Source organism: Hypoxylon trugodes (assembly GCF_022578975.1).
Source record: "Hypoxylon trugodes strain CBS 135444 unplaced genomic scaffold F4822scaffold_1, whole genome shotgun sequence".
NCBI classification, from domain to species: domain Eukaryota; kingdom Fungi; phylum Ascomycota; class Sordariomycetes; order Xylariales; family Hypoxylaceae; genus Hypoxylon; species Hypoxylon trugodes.
Genome location: NW_026250016.1, coordinates 2,301,411 through 2,314,032, shown reverse-complemented (window position 1 = coordinate 2,314,032; position 12,622 = coordinate 2,301,411). Strand labels below are relative to the sequence as shown.

The following is a 12,622-nucleotide window of genomic DNA, read 5'->3' as shown; positions in this document are numbered from 1 at the left end:
ATTATACCCCAAGCAATACCCCCTTTAACACTTTGACTAAAAATATTGGGGAATTACATTACTGCCCTGACGGCACGCAAAGGCAAGTTAGCCCATGTTCTCTTTTCCATTTCCTCATCTTCATCCTCGACTTCTAGTATACGAGCGCCGACCTCTAGGTCGATATCGTTGAGCTTAACCCATGGTTGCCAATCTCTAGACCAGACTTTCCAGAATAGGTATAAAACGATGACAATAGGCGCTGCGAGGTATTGTTGGAAGAATGCGGACGGATCGGGTTGAGCATCGGGGCTAGGCTAGGTTTTGATTACACATGTTAGTCGGGATACTACAGGTTACTATTGAAGGGAGGGGGGGTTAGAAGAGTATACTTACATAGAGGGCATTGTAGAAAGCCGCTATCAGACATACGAAGTTGAGGAACAGGCCAATAGCGCTACCCCAGATTCCTAGTGGTGGTCGGTACGGGATCTCCTTAAGACTTCGCCCTTGGGCCTTCCACGCGAGTCGGAACCGGATGTGTGCTAGACAGCATGAACCCCATACGAAGAAATATGATAGACCGGAGAGTGAGAGTAGCCATGTGAAGACGTCTAGCCCTTTTGATGCGACACCGATGTAGCCTAAGAGACCGAATGCTAGTTGAACGACAACACACCATATCGGTCGCCCGGCTTTGTCGATGTAGGATAGGAATTTCGGTGCCATGCCTCGCTCCGCCATGGCTTGCATTGTACGGGTTGAGCCGAAGGTACATGAGTTCGCGACGCTGATGACTGAGATGGTGATTACGGCGTTGAATATAGACGGCAAGACTGCGATACCAGCGTCCTCGATTGCAAGAACGAAAGGTGAGTAGCTAGAGTTAGCACCAGACGAATTCTTCAAGCGCTCATCGTTGTTTGGTAGAATCAGCCCAAGAATGAATAGGTTAATTATGTAGAAAAAGGCGATTCGGAAGAAGACTTGTTTAGAAGCCATAGGGATCGCTTTTCGTGGATTGACTGATTCGGCCGCTGCCAGACCGACTAGCTCGGTGCCGCCGAAGGCAAAGGCAGCAACGACGAAGACTCCCGCGAACCCATTGAATCCGTTCTTGAATGCGCCGGGGTCATACCAGTATTTCGCGCCAATGTAGCCCCTGTCGCCAACTCCGCCACAGTTTATGACGATGCCTAAAATAATGAAACCGGTGCAGGCCGCGATTTTAATCATACTGAGGACGAACTCGACTATGTGCCATTAGAATCTAGTTCGCCTGGATATGTTGAGATATGGAAATTTTCGTACCTTCACCATAACCGCGTACACCGAATATTTGAATCAGAATTAGGACGATTAGGAAGACCGTAACCCATATAGCTACATTGAGGTCGGGTCGCCAAAACTCGATCGTGATACCGGCGGCTATTAACTCGAAAGGGAGGACCGTGAGCCATGCGATCGCGTAGTCCCATCCCATGGCGAATCCCCTAAATACATTGTTAGTAAAAGATCTTCTAATTCCTATATTCGGCTAGAATCGATGGGTAGACGTACCAAGACGGATCAACGAATCGGACGACGTATGTGTAGAAGGCACCATTTACGGGATACAGAACAGCTAGCTCGGCGAGGGCCTGCATTGTAAACAGCAACATGATTCCCACAATGATGTACCCAATGACCTATCAACATTGGATCGTTAGTACTTATTTGATATGATAGAGAAGTGAGGAATAGGTACCAATGCCGCCGGTCCGCCAGAGTACAGAGCACTCCCAGACCCGATAAATAGACCAGCCCCGATAGCACCACCTATCACGATCGCATTTTTCGTTAGCAAGAACGCGCGAATCGTTTATCGTGTTCCAGTAAGGAAAACTCATACCTATTGCAATCATTTGCATATGGCGACCCTGGAGATCCGTGTGAAGCCGTCCTCCTTTGTTGACGATGCCGACTTCTTCATCGGGTCGCCCCTCGGCAGCGTATGGCTGCGAACTTGTCGCAGGGCCATCTTTCGCGTTCTTATCGGCGGTGCCTGACATCTTCGCGGGTCGGTCGGTTTGCGATTATTTCCTCCCAACGGCGGGATGGGGCCGGGTAAGTAGGGGGTAGGTTTTCCTCAGTCGCTGAGTAGGGTAAGTAACTACAAGACGATTGAATAAGGGAAACACGGAAGATTAAATGTAAGAAAGAGATCGCGAAGGGTTTAATTACGATAAGAAGTAGCCGGGTATATAAAGCTACAACATATCGTACGGCGTATCTACTACCTACAGGTCTAGACCCTTGCTACGAGACAGGGCGGATAGTGCTGAAGGACAAGATCTAGCTGGATTTATTATTGTGCCCGTTGGGTAACATGGGACAAAACGACATGACAGTCTGTGCTGTGCAACCTAGTACTGTTGATCATCCTTCTTGTTGAGATATCATACGGTGAGATTGACCCGATACGCCGAATTGGAGTAGCAAGTTGGTTTCCTTGCTTCTGGATGAAGGGTAGGATACGTTGTAGGTAGATGGACTCATCTATATATTATAGCTCATAGAACCAGAGTAGCTCTGGCACGCGACAAGCTTCCTTAGTGTAACTAAGCCTAGAGATTCTTGACAGCTAGCTACCTACCTAGGTAGGTATATGGTGGACGTCAATTTACTTAGGCGACAATGTCTCTTAGCTACCTAGGTAGTTGATCTGCCTTGCCGGGATCACCTTAAAAACAAGGTCGCGACTCTCCCAGTTCTCGCTAGATAGAAAAACAACAAAGGGTACACATTGATTCAGCCTTGGATTCTGGAGTCCGAGCTGATAAGGGACGGAAAGGGGTCGTGTCTCTGCTTGTCTACAGCCAATCATAGTACACATATTCCCTCCCTTACCCCCGGCTAGCTTGCATGAAGTCCCCGGAAGAGTACGTATAGACGTCTATATCTAGCTAAAGCCGGTCCACCTCGTCCACATTGTTGGTTCTTGATCGAACGTCCCATGTAAATTCTTACAAGCCTTCAGAAGCTATGTCGCTCACCTTTCAGATAAGTCCAATTAGTTAATGCATTTCTAACAAAAAGTCCATCGCAACTTGAATTACTAGCGAGATCTTCGATCTCGGGGAATTCCTCTAGCACTGATAAGGACGAACGAATGAGGAAGGTCTCCCGAAATACCGGTATTCCCTTATCAACAGCTCTTTTCTAATAGCAGTTTACCTTCTTTGGTAAAGCTCTGTCTCGGAATGCTGTGGGTCGCTGGAGTTGAGTTTTACGATGGCTTGATTTCCCACCTATCGAATTACGAAGCCATGAAATTACCATAATCATGGGCTTACGAAAACATGCCGTTCAAGCTTCACCAATAGGCTATCCTGATTAGGTGCCTGTATACTGTGTTCAACCCTTCGGGTGACGGGAATGTGGCCGATCCTGTACAAGTGATAGCTCGCCTTACACAACATATCAGAGAACCAATCGGATATCCTGCGCATGTCACTGATACAGGATACCTAGCTACATAGGGAGGGGGCGAACACGTTATTATTTGTCCGAATGGGATGACGTTGTAACTGAGTTTCTAGAAAGATGATACTACTGCCATGGTATAGCTTCAATCTAACGTTAATATGGTTACTTCTACAGCTTTAGCATGTGATGTCACTTTGCGGCTCTTTTTGAATTCAAAGTGTTACCTAATGGAAACTCTCAGGGGTGACCCAACAGTTCGGATAGAGGTAAGCAGACATATGTCTAGACAGGGCTATGCTCGTCAATTAGAAAGCTTGATTATGTCCTCACGGGGGACGGCAAGTATTGATTACGTAGGTTAACAATGGCATATTTGACAATAGTAGATTGTTATCGAATACGATACGAGGACATACTATTGCGCACTTTTCGGGTCGAACGGAGGCTAGTTAGGTGTTTCTAGGGAGGCAAGTAAGCATCCCATTTGCCCATTGAAAACAAGGCTATCTGGACGCGCGGCGACGACTCGGTGAAGCCGATTCCTATGGATTAGATCGGGAGATATCCTACGTTTTTGAAACGGTATTCGAAAGGAGACAACTACGACATTTACCACCAACATAAATTCTAGGATGATACTCCGGTTTTTCATATGTGGCTTCCGAATACGTCAGTGGTGCGCGTGGCGTGTACATAGATACACGCACATATTGACAATAGCATTGTGCTAGTAACAATAGTATACACGACCACGCGGTGGTATCGCTATCTGGTTTACTTACTAGAAAATCCCTATTCCACATAAATTTTACGATAACGTCACACGACGGCGGTAAGGCTATGCCCCTTATTTTAGAGACCAACACTCAATTTGTCGTGAGAAACTTTTGTGGCGAAATACCATATCTCTCGTCCTTATCATGGGTCAACGAACGCCACTCCCGGCAGAACCGGCTTCTCCGTCGGCTGCATTATTCCCCTCTCATACAGAAGGAGCCACACGGCGTCAGGATCGATAGCCTCCAGAGCGACCCTAGCCTCGTGGTTCGTAGCCAAGGTGTCTCCTAGCAAGACAAGTATCTCATCAAATACATCATCATCGACTTGAACGTAAGACACAATCGCGACTACCAGTCCTTGCACAGCCTCCCATACCTGCGCCGCCTGAGTGAATCTTCCCAGCCCCGCACTCGAAACAGTCTCGACAGCCTTGCTGGATTCCTTTCCTTCGATACCATCCCGAGAGCGAATTGGGATGAGTAGACCACGATCCGACTTGCTACTGCTATGCGTTACAGCCTTCTTCTTACTGCTTGAATGCGTCGCGTCCGCCTTTACTTTCCGACACCACTTCCCCATATTATCCCACCACTCTGTCTTGATTCTCGTGCCGAGAAAATCGCCAGCACTCTGGCATGACGCGGATAAGGCTTTACAAGCTGCGATGGCGACGAATGGTTCCGTGTCGTAGAGTCTCTCGACTAGGACAGGCCAGACGGAATTAACCAGAGGTAAAAAGGCCTCCTCGTCGGGTGAGAGTGCCGGGCAGACGGTGGCGAGAAGATCTAGAAGGGATTTTCGCAACGTAGGCGCAGGTGACGTTAGGTAATGTTGTGTCAAGTCCGTGATGCGGGCCAGGATCTTGAAGGTAGGTGTTTTAGGCGGTGGTTGCTTTTCGACTTCAGTGTTGGGCTCTTCTTCCTCTTCATTCGCCTCATTATCGACTCCATCTAGTTTTGTGGTCTTCCACGGGCGTTTCGGATGAGATTCAATCTCTTTGCCCTTCAATTCCTCAGTGCGTCGCCTGTCTCGTCTTTCCACAAGGCCTGTTAAAATGTCGCATAACTCCCCTATTGTAATTTCCGATTGTGATTTCTTCCTATGGTCCTTTGCTGAAGATTTCACGGCTTCTAGCAGTAGGTGATCTGAATGCGACCCTTGCTGTACAACTTCCGTAAGAACGCTAAATAGGCTTTCCACAAATAAAGGATACCCGTGGTAATTATCGAGAGCTGCGAAAATAGATGCGATTACATCGTCAAGATATGGTATTAATTTTGGCCCGGTTAGCTTTATCATCATTCGCAGGACCTGAGTAGATGCGGGTGATATATCAAAAGTGTTCAAGCGCAAGGATACTGAGTTGACCATATAGTCCACGTTATCAATGATTAAATCCGTGACGTTAGAGTACCCACACGAAACGGCGATGCTGTTGAGGCTGATGATCGCATGATCTCGTAATTTGGGGATTCCAGAGCCTATAAATGTTGTGATGGGATATAATACATCAATTAGTTCTGGACGGAAGGCTTCGTTGGTCCTCGATGCAGCGAAAGTGGTAACTTCTAGAGCTATGGCTTGTAATCGCCAATCAAGTTCTTCCGTCTCAGCCTGTGAGTCTAGTATCGAGACTGAGAATGAGTAGAGCTCTTCGAAAACCGCATCGCTCCCATTTGACGCACCCACTGCCGAGCTTAAGTCAAGGAAATCGTCCAATTCTGAAGGTTGCGACAAACTCGATTTAATCAGCTCAAAAGTAAGCCAATATGAGGCAACCTGGCTAGGCCCAGTAGATTCTCTAACATAATCGAGAAGGTCGTCTGCTAGCTTGCTTTGTTGGGATGTAGACCCGAATTTTGCTAGTAATTCAAGAAGCGCCGTTCGCGTGGGTCGTTCTGTGTCTTGTGCGATTAGGACGGCCGGGAAATTACTCGATCCATCCTGTTTGATTACATCCATGTTCAACTCGATCGCGTTTGAAGGAAGCTCCGACATGTTACCGGCTTTGGATGCGAGAACAAGTGCAGTAGCACTATCCCGCAAAGAGAGCGCAAGAGAATCATCTAAAATAGACGAGTCGATCTGAAGGGTTGTGATAAAATACTGACCATTCATAAGGCTTTGGATTGCTCGTTGTTTGACTCTATCGTCGCTAGACTGTACTAAGCGGGGTAGACTCGTGACCCAGTTGTACACAGTAGTCTTGATCGTGTCCTCAAGTTCTGGGTATATTCTGGCTAGATCTGTCAAACTTGTCTCCATTATGGATTTTTCGTTTTCGTCATCAGCCAGAATCATGGCAGTCTCGACGAGTATAGGGGTGCATTCTTCAAGAGACTGGTGACATTCATCAAGAAGAGTGACGCACAACCTCTCCAAAGCAGATCGGATATCATCGTAATCGGCATTTCGCAATTTGAGCACACTTACAAGGGCAAGTTTTATCTTGGCCGTAGTTGCTTTCAACCATGATGGTGTTAAAACCTTGCCCTCAGTACTCTTTTCAGCATCATTTGAGGTCTGTCGTTTTATTATTCCCATGACTTTTATATCACCAAGAACCCTTGTAAGCACGTCCTTCAAAGCGTTAATACCACCCACCAAGACCCTCCTCTGATTCTTTAGTGATGCGGGTGGCGCGAGGAGGCTACTAAGGGATGATACTATCCCAGGTAGAAAAGTAGCCAAGGCGGCATGATCCCGGATAGCGATAATGAGCGCATCTAGCGTCCTTAAAGCCTCGAGTCGAACATCTGGTGTCCTGCCATCGGTAACAGCATCCAGTACGGTGGTGATAGTATGGCCTAAAGTAGGTATCGCATTCGTCTCTACTAGTGCCGCCGCTCCGCCTGGTGAAGACCCAACTGCTTTAATCAACGATGTCAAGGTCTTAAGTGCTTCTAGTTCCGTCTCCTCAGGGATAGGATCCTTCCTCTCCTGACCCGGAACACCGCCAATGATGCAGGCGAGAAATATGAGAAGCTGCTGAGAGAGGTCATTTGGGATTTTGGCCTTCCATCCATTTTGGATTAGGATTCTTAGACATCGAATGGTGTGTTCTGTTAATCGGATAGGGTACTCTTGCTGATTTCGGAGGATGTTGGAAAGTGGAAAGAAGATATAATCGGCAAGCTTCTCATCCAGGATAGAGTCGTCTGTGGAAATCTGCCGACTCAAAACGGCAGAGAGGTCCTCAACAACTTTGATGAGTTCTTTGGTACTTGCTTTCTTATCTGGAGCACGGACGGCCAAATTGTTGATGGCCACACATCGTGGTTTGAGCTACTTTGAATCAGCAATGCCGTCCCCACAAACGGACAAGCAATGATGAGGCACCGACCTCTTTAAAGAAATCATTCCTCGCGGCCGAAGATGTGCTAGCCATATTGAGATTTATTCATCCTTCTTATTTGAGATGAGGATATTACAAGAAAATGCGACGAGGGGTACATATATGTAGACGTAGATATTTAATGTTTGGTTTGGTGTTTGATGTAGGCTTCGATGGATATGAATTTAGTGAATTTAGTAGTGGGCAAAAAAGACCATGCATTTATCCAGTCATGTATTTATCTGGTATTTATTCACTTATCAACACTTTCGTGCCTAACCGAGATTTCCATATTAACAATTGTCAATTCGTCAGCCAACTTGCTCTGGAATCTGAATTCTTAAGGTTTCAAACTCGAAGGTGCATTGGTAACAAGAATACCTGGAATAGATCGACCGTCGTCGAGCAAGTAAAATGGCGCCGGAGACTTTCACCGTGACAGTGCATCCCCTTTCATTTCCGTTCCCGGTGCCGCATTCGAGTGCCTACGAAATTGGCCTGGCCGATGCAAAAAATGCCCTTGTATTCATCGGTGGTCTTGGCGACGGTCCTCACACTGTCCCCTATCCGCGAGCCATAGCCAAGCGCCTGGAAGCTGAGCCCGAACTGAGTTACTCCGTTTTTGAATTCCGCATGACCAGTGCCTTTTCGGGCTTCGGATTTGCTTCTCTCAAGGATGATGTGGACGAGATATCGGCGTTTGTCAAGTATCTACGAGGCATCGGAAAGCAACGTATAGTCTTGATGGGACATTCTACTGGCTCTCAAGATTGTATGGAATATACCTCACCTAAACATCATGACGCTGCACCTGTTGAAGGATATATCTTACAGGCTCCAGTCTGCGACCGAGCTGCTATAGAAGACGAGATGGGCGACGAAGACTGGATGAATATGAGCCTCAAGGTTACAGAGGATCTCATCCGTTCTGGTAAAATTCATGATCGTATGCCGCCTGAACATGTTTCGGATGCCTTCTCTAACGTCCCCATGTCTGTCTGGCGATGGAACTCCCTTACGGCCGAAAAGTATGTGACCTAGCGCTTGCTTATTCCTCCTCGTTCATGTGCCTAATTCGTGTAACAGTGGCGAAGACAACTACTTTGACCCTAAGCGACCCGATAGTGCAAATGGCCCTTTTTGGCAGCGGATAGACAAACCTCTTCTCATACTCCATTCCGAAAATGACGAGTTCGTGACTCCTGATGTCGATAAAGAAGCATTAATTACGCATTGGAAATCACTATGTCAACCGGGCATCGCAAGTGATCTCTCAGGCGTTATTCCTGGCGCAACCCACAGGGTGGAGGAACCGGAGTCAGAAAAGTGGCTTGCAGACACGGTTGTGAAGTTCCTGCAGAGTATCAAATAGTCGCACAGTGCTAGGACTGGCTTCGGATCGTTGACAACTTAAGCGTAGATAAATCCATCATGGATTTATTACGATGCTTTCGCGGCGACATTACTTTTGCGACTTATAAGAAGCTAAGCTTAATAATTAAATATGTCAAACGATGCATCATTCATTTATGGTACTTGAATGTGTTTTTCCCTTGCTGCTTAAGGGAACTGGAGCCGCGCTTAGTGCCCGGAATGAGATGTCGGCGATTGTACAGAACTCGGAGACCTCCCTCAAAATTGTCATCGCCGAAGCATCACAAATAGATGCCGCTGAGACGGCGAGTTGAAACTGAATAATTTGCGAGTAAGGTTTCCAATCCAATTTCTTTCCGTTTCAATTCTTCTTTCTCTTCTTTCAAATCCGATTGCTTTTCATTGAATTGAGTGTCAAAGTTCAACATTAATCAAATCATCCCATCTCCACGATCCCCTCATTCTCAATCAATCAATCAATCTTCAAGATGTGTTTCGGTGCAACTTGTTCAACATGCTGTAAGTTTTCCCTTGTTTTTTTTATCGCATCGCATTCCTCCGATATATATCTCTTAATTATTTTTATAATTTCTCATAAATGATGTTAACAATATCATAGCAGGAAAGTCCTGGCGAGGCTGCGGTTCGCATATCCCGGCCGCACTTAACGGAGTTCCGGAAGAGCAGTGGTGCACTTGCCAGCCACGGGTTACTGTCAACGGAAAGGCCTACCCTCCGTCGGCGAAGACGGAGATTCCTGGATTGTCTTGGCTGTCTAGTATGGTGTTCGGAAGCGGCGGTGGTAAAAGCGGAGCGGATACAAAGGGAAAGAACGAACTTTGATTATATTGAGAGTTTCGGCTATCAAAAGTTTAGATATCAAGCTTAAATTTAATCTTGATGACATCGAACAGCTGCGACCTCGCTCCTCACCAATTGCCCCTCACCCCACTCCGCGATAAGTACGTAGAAATTCATTAGTTGGGGATTTGATAAGGAATATTATCTCTCATCGCCAACTTTTGAAGAGGAAGTAAAGAGATCATTCCCTTTCTATTAACATAATCTATATTCGGTACAGCTACTAGACTAATTTCACAATTATATATCCGGCGATCTATTCCAAGGAAGATCGTAAAAATTGATCGAAATGCTGCTTCTAAACCCGATCTTACTAGTCGTTGTAAGCCTGGTATTGGTCATCACATATGTTTGGAAATCTATTGCCTCTCCCTTACGAACTCTTCCAGGTTCCAAAATATCACTGTTCACTTCCTGGATCCTCAAGTATCATGAATTCCGTGCCTATCGCACTAGATACATCCACCGTCTTCACCAGCGGTATGGGTCTGTTGTCCGGGTAGCCCCAAATGAAGTATCTTTCGCAAGCCTCGAGGGTGTCAAGGAGATATATGGTTCTGCAGGGAGTGGCTATGATAAAACGGAGTTCTATGACTTATTTCGCATGCTAGATAGAAGGTAAGGTATCTTGCCAAGGAAATGAGGTCGTAGGATATTTAGGGAGTAGAAAGGCTCATTCAAAATCATATAGGACTATGTTTAGCACCCTCAATAAAGAAGATGTAAGTTTCCCTATGATTTATGTGTTGTCTGGATAAATCTAACACCTATGGATGTCTAGCATGCTAAGAGAAAGAGAATATTGGCTGATCGATATGCTAACACCAATATCCTAAAGCCTGAGTCAATCAACGGAATTAGAGAACGATCAAGGAGGTTCATAGAAAGGTGCTCGAAGTCTATTGGTGACAGCATCAATATTTATGTGAGGAAGCCTATATGAACCTTCGAACACCACGCTAATTGATCTCTAGATCTGTATGGCAACGTCGGCTGGGTCTGGAAAAGAGGCTTGTTAGCTAATATACCTCGTTAGGCTTACACGACTACGCATTCGACTGCGCGACGCATCATCTTTTCCATCCATACGGGTCAGACTCACTGCGAATACCTAAAGATGAAGAGACTATGAAGGAGGTGACCCTTGACGATAGTCTTCAAAGTAAGCCTCTGCTCTAAAGCCTTACTCATTAAGATGCTAATTGCACCAGACCGACTTGTTCAGTATTATAGCCCAACTCTCCACAAGCTAGTCGGTGGTGTGATATCCCTATTTGCCACGCCACGATCGACGCCCCTAGCAGATAACTTCGTCATGTCAGCGACAGCAAAGACTGCACCTGCCCAATTCACACTGATAAATCGCATCCAGGATAAGGGATATGAAATGGACCGGATCGACATGGCTTCTGAGTGTCTTGACCACATGGTCGCTGGGATTGACACCACCGGCGACGCGCTATGTTTCCTGATGTGGGAGATATCGCAGCCGGGCTCATTCCATTTCCAGAGACGACTCCAAAAGGAACTCCTTGCTAACCCAAACACGCCATTCGATAAGCTACCATACCTTGATGCGCTCGTATTGGAGGGGTTACGTTGCTTTCCGGCTATCCCCATGTCCCTTCCACGATATGTACCCTCTGGTGGTCGCACGATCGACGGCTTCTTTGTCCCTCAGGGAACCATTGTGAGCTGTCAGGCATACTCTGCTCACCGCATTGATGAATCCGTATTCCCGCAGCCTGATACGTTCGATCCTGATCGATGGCTGCAAGAGACAGGAGAACTAGATAGGAAACGATTGTTCTTCGCCTTCGCTAGCGGGGGTAGAGGATGCATTGGGAAGCAGTAAGTTGGAGAAGAAAACATCCACGCGTGATCTGGGAACCACTAACGCATGTGACAGCCTCGCATTAGCGGAGATGAAAGTTCTGCTCAGAGACATGTACTCACGGTTCACTTCGGCACCAGACCCTTCGATGACGGCCCGAGATATGGAGATGTCAGATCAGATAATTTCATCGCAGCCTAAGGCAAGGAGGTGTCTTCTCAGGTTGATCCCTTTGGAGAGCTGAAGGGGGGTACATATTAGTGACAGATAAAAATTGGATATATAATATCGGGCAATATAACACGTAGTACATTGAAACCTGCCTTTTTGTCTGCAAGCATCAGGCGATTGATCAGCTTCGCCTATCCTCAAGTATCTAGATCTAGCAGAGATCTGTCGTAGGGCTCCATGCAACCTTAGATCTTAATTGGAACCCCATACAAAGAGAGCCTTACGGGCGCCTAGGCTGAGGTATTGGGCTGGCTGATGTGGGCCTTGTCAACATGGCCATATTGTTCACATGAACTACAGCCCCAGAGCCCCTGAATGAGTCCTCCGCGGAGATAGATGTCAAACTGATCATCGTACTCGCATTTCTTGAGCGATCTCCACGTTTCGGACAGTTCGACCCCATACTAATGGCGCCATCTAGTAGGATATTATGGGCTGGAAGAACACATCAATCCCCAATTTCCACTTTGGAGCCTTTCAGACAAAACGTCAGGGTCTGGCATACGTATTAGGTACCTGATCTCAATAGAGACCCTTTGTAGTATTACTTAGGTAACTGCCAAGATATTCAGATCCCGAAGCATTGAATTTCATGTAGGGCTATTTGGGGTCATTATCTATAACCAGGTTTTTGCAAGGCTCTTCCAGTGAAAGAAAATTAGGTGAAAATACCTTATAAAATTTGTTAAACGTTTTGGTTGCCAAATATACAGAAGTTCGGCTCCGAATTTCCAGAACTGGGTCCCCCTAATTCTAGGCGC

General features: G+C 46.5%; 4 protein-coding genes across 4 annotated transcripts; 2 read left to right on the top strand and 2 right to left on the bottom strand.

Moving 5' to 3' along the window:
- Positions 1-53: 53 nt before the first annotated feature.
- On the bottom strand, positions 54-2,030 carry F4822DRAFT_424227 (amino acid permease/ SLC12A domain-containing protein; the record flags this gene model as incomplete). Its single annotated transcript, XM_051460110.1, has 6 exons — positions 54-296; positions 376-1,232; positions 1,291-1,472; positions 1,540-1,667; positions 1,727-1,797; positions 1,871-2,030. The coding sequence occupies 6 exons, from the start codon at positions 2,028-2,030 to the stop codon at positions 54-56; spliced, it is 1,641 nt and encodes a 546-aa protein (XP_051319538.1).
- A 2,202-nt stretch (positions 2,031-4,232) lies between these two features.
- F4822DRAFT_23703 (ARM repeat-containing protein) lies at positions 4,233-7,741 on the bottom strand. The gene is made up of 2 exons (XM_051454244.1): positions 7,571-7,741; positions 4,233-7,512 (listed from the first exon to the last, which is right to left on the bottom strand). Exons 1-2 carry the CDS (start codon positions 7,613-7,615, stop codon positions 4,366-4,368), a joined length of 3,192 nt encoding a protein of 1,063 aa, XP_051319537.1. The 5' UTR covers positions 7,616-7,741; the 3' UTR covers positions 4,233-4,365.
- Position 7,742: 1 nt separating this feature from the next.
- On the top strand, positions 7,743-9,178 carry F4822DRAFT_23782 (DUF1749-domain-containing protein). Its single transcript, XM_051454248.1, has 2 exons — positions 7,743-8,589; positions 8,648-9,178. Exons 1-2 carry the CDS (start codon positions 7,976-7,978, stop codon positions 8,931-8,933), a joined length of 900 nt encoding a protein of 299 aa, XP_051319536.1. The 5' UTR covers positions 7,743-7,975; the 3' UTR covers positions 8,934-9,178.
- A 752-nt stretch (positions 9,179-9,930) lies between these two features.
- On the top strand, positions 9,931-11,978 carry F4822DRAFT_23692 (cytochrome P450 3A13). The gene is made up of 7 exons (XM_051454243.1): positions 9,931-10,414; positions 10,488-10,518; positions 10,578-10,721; positions 10,771-10,774; positions 10,833-10,958; positions 11,008-11,647; positions 11,706-11,978. The coding sequence occupies exons 1-7, from the start codon at positions 10,086-10,088 to the stop codon at positions 11,872-11,874; spliced, it is 1,443 nt and encodes a 480-aa protein (XP_051319535.1). The 5' UTR covers positions 9,931-10,085; the 3' UTR covers positions 11,875-11,978.
- Positions 11,979-12,622: the final 644 nt, after the last annotated feature.

Coding starts and splice junctions, on each gene's coding strand:
- F4822DRAFT_23703 (XM_051454244.1), bottom strand. CDS start 7,615: ATGGCTAGCACATCTTCGGCCGCGAGGAATGATTTCTTTAAAGAG. Junction 7,513..7,570: donor GGAATGATTTCTTTAAAGAG/GTCGGTGCCTCA, acceptor GATTCAAAGTAG/CTCAAACCACGATGTGTGGC.
- F4822DRAFT_23782 (XM_051454248.1), top strand. CDS start 7,976: ATGGCGCCGGAGACTTTCACCGTGACAGTGCATCCCCTTTCATTTCCG. Junction 8,590..8,647: donor AACTCCCTTACGGCCGAAAA/GTATGTGACCTA, acceptor TTCGTGTAACAG/TGGCGAAGACAACTACTTTG.
- F4822DRAFT_23692 (XM_051454243.1), top strand. CDS start 10,086: ATGCTGCTTCTAAACCCGATCTTACTAGTCGTTGTAAGCCTGGTATTG. Junction 10,519..10,577: donor GCACCCTCAATAAAGAAGAT/GTAAGTTTCCCT, acceptor ATGGATGTCTAG/CATGCTAAGAGAAAGAGAAT. Junction 11,648..11,705: donor AGAGGATGCATTGGGAAGCA/GTAAGTTGGAGA, acceptor CGCATGTGACAG/CCTCGCATTAGCGGAGATGA.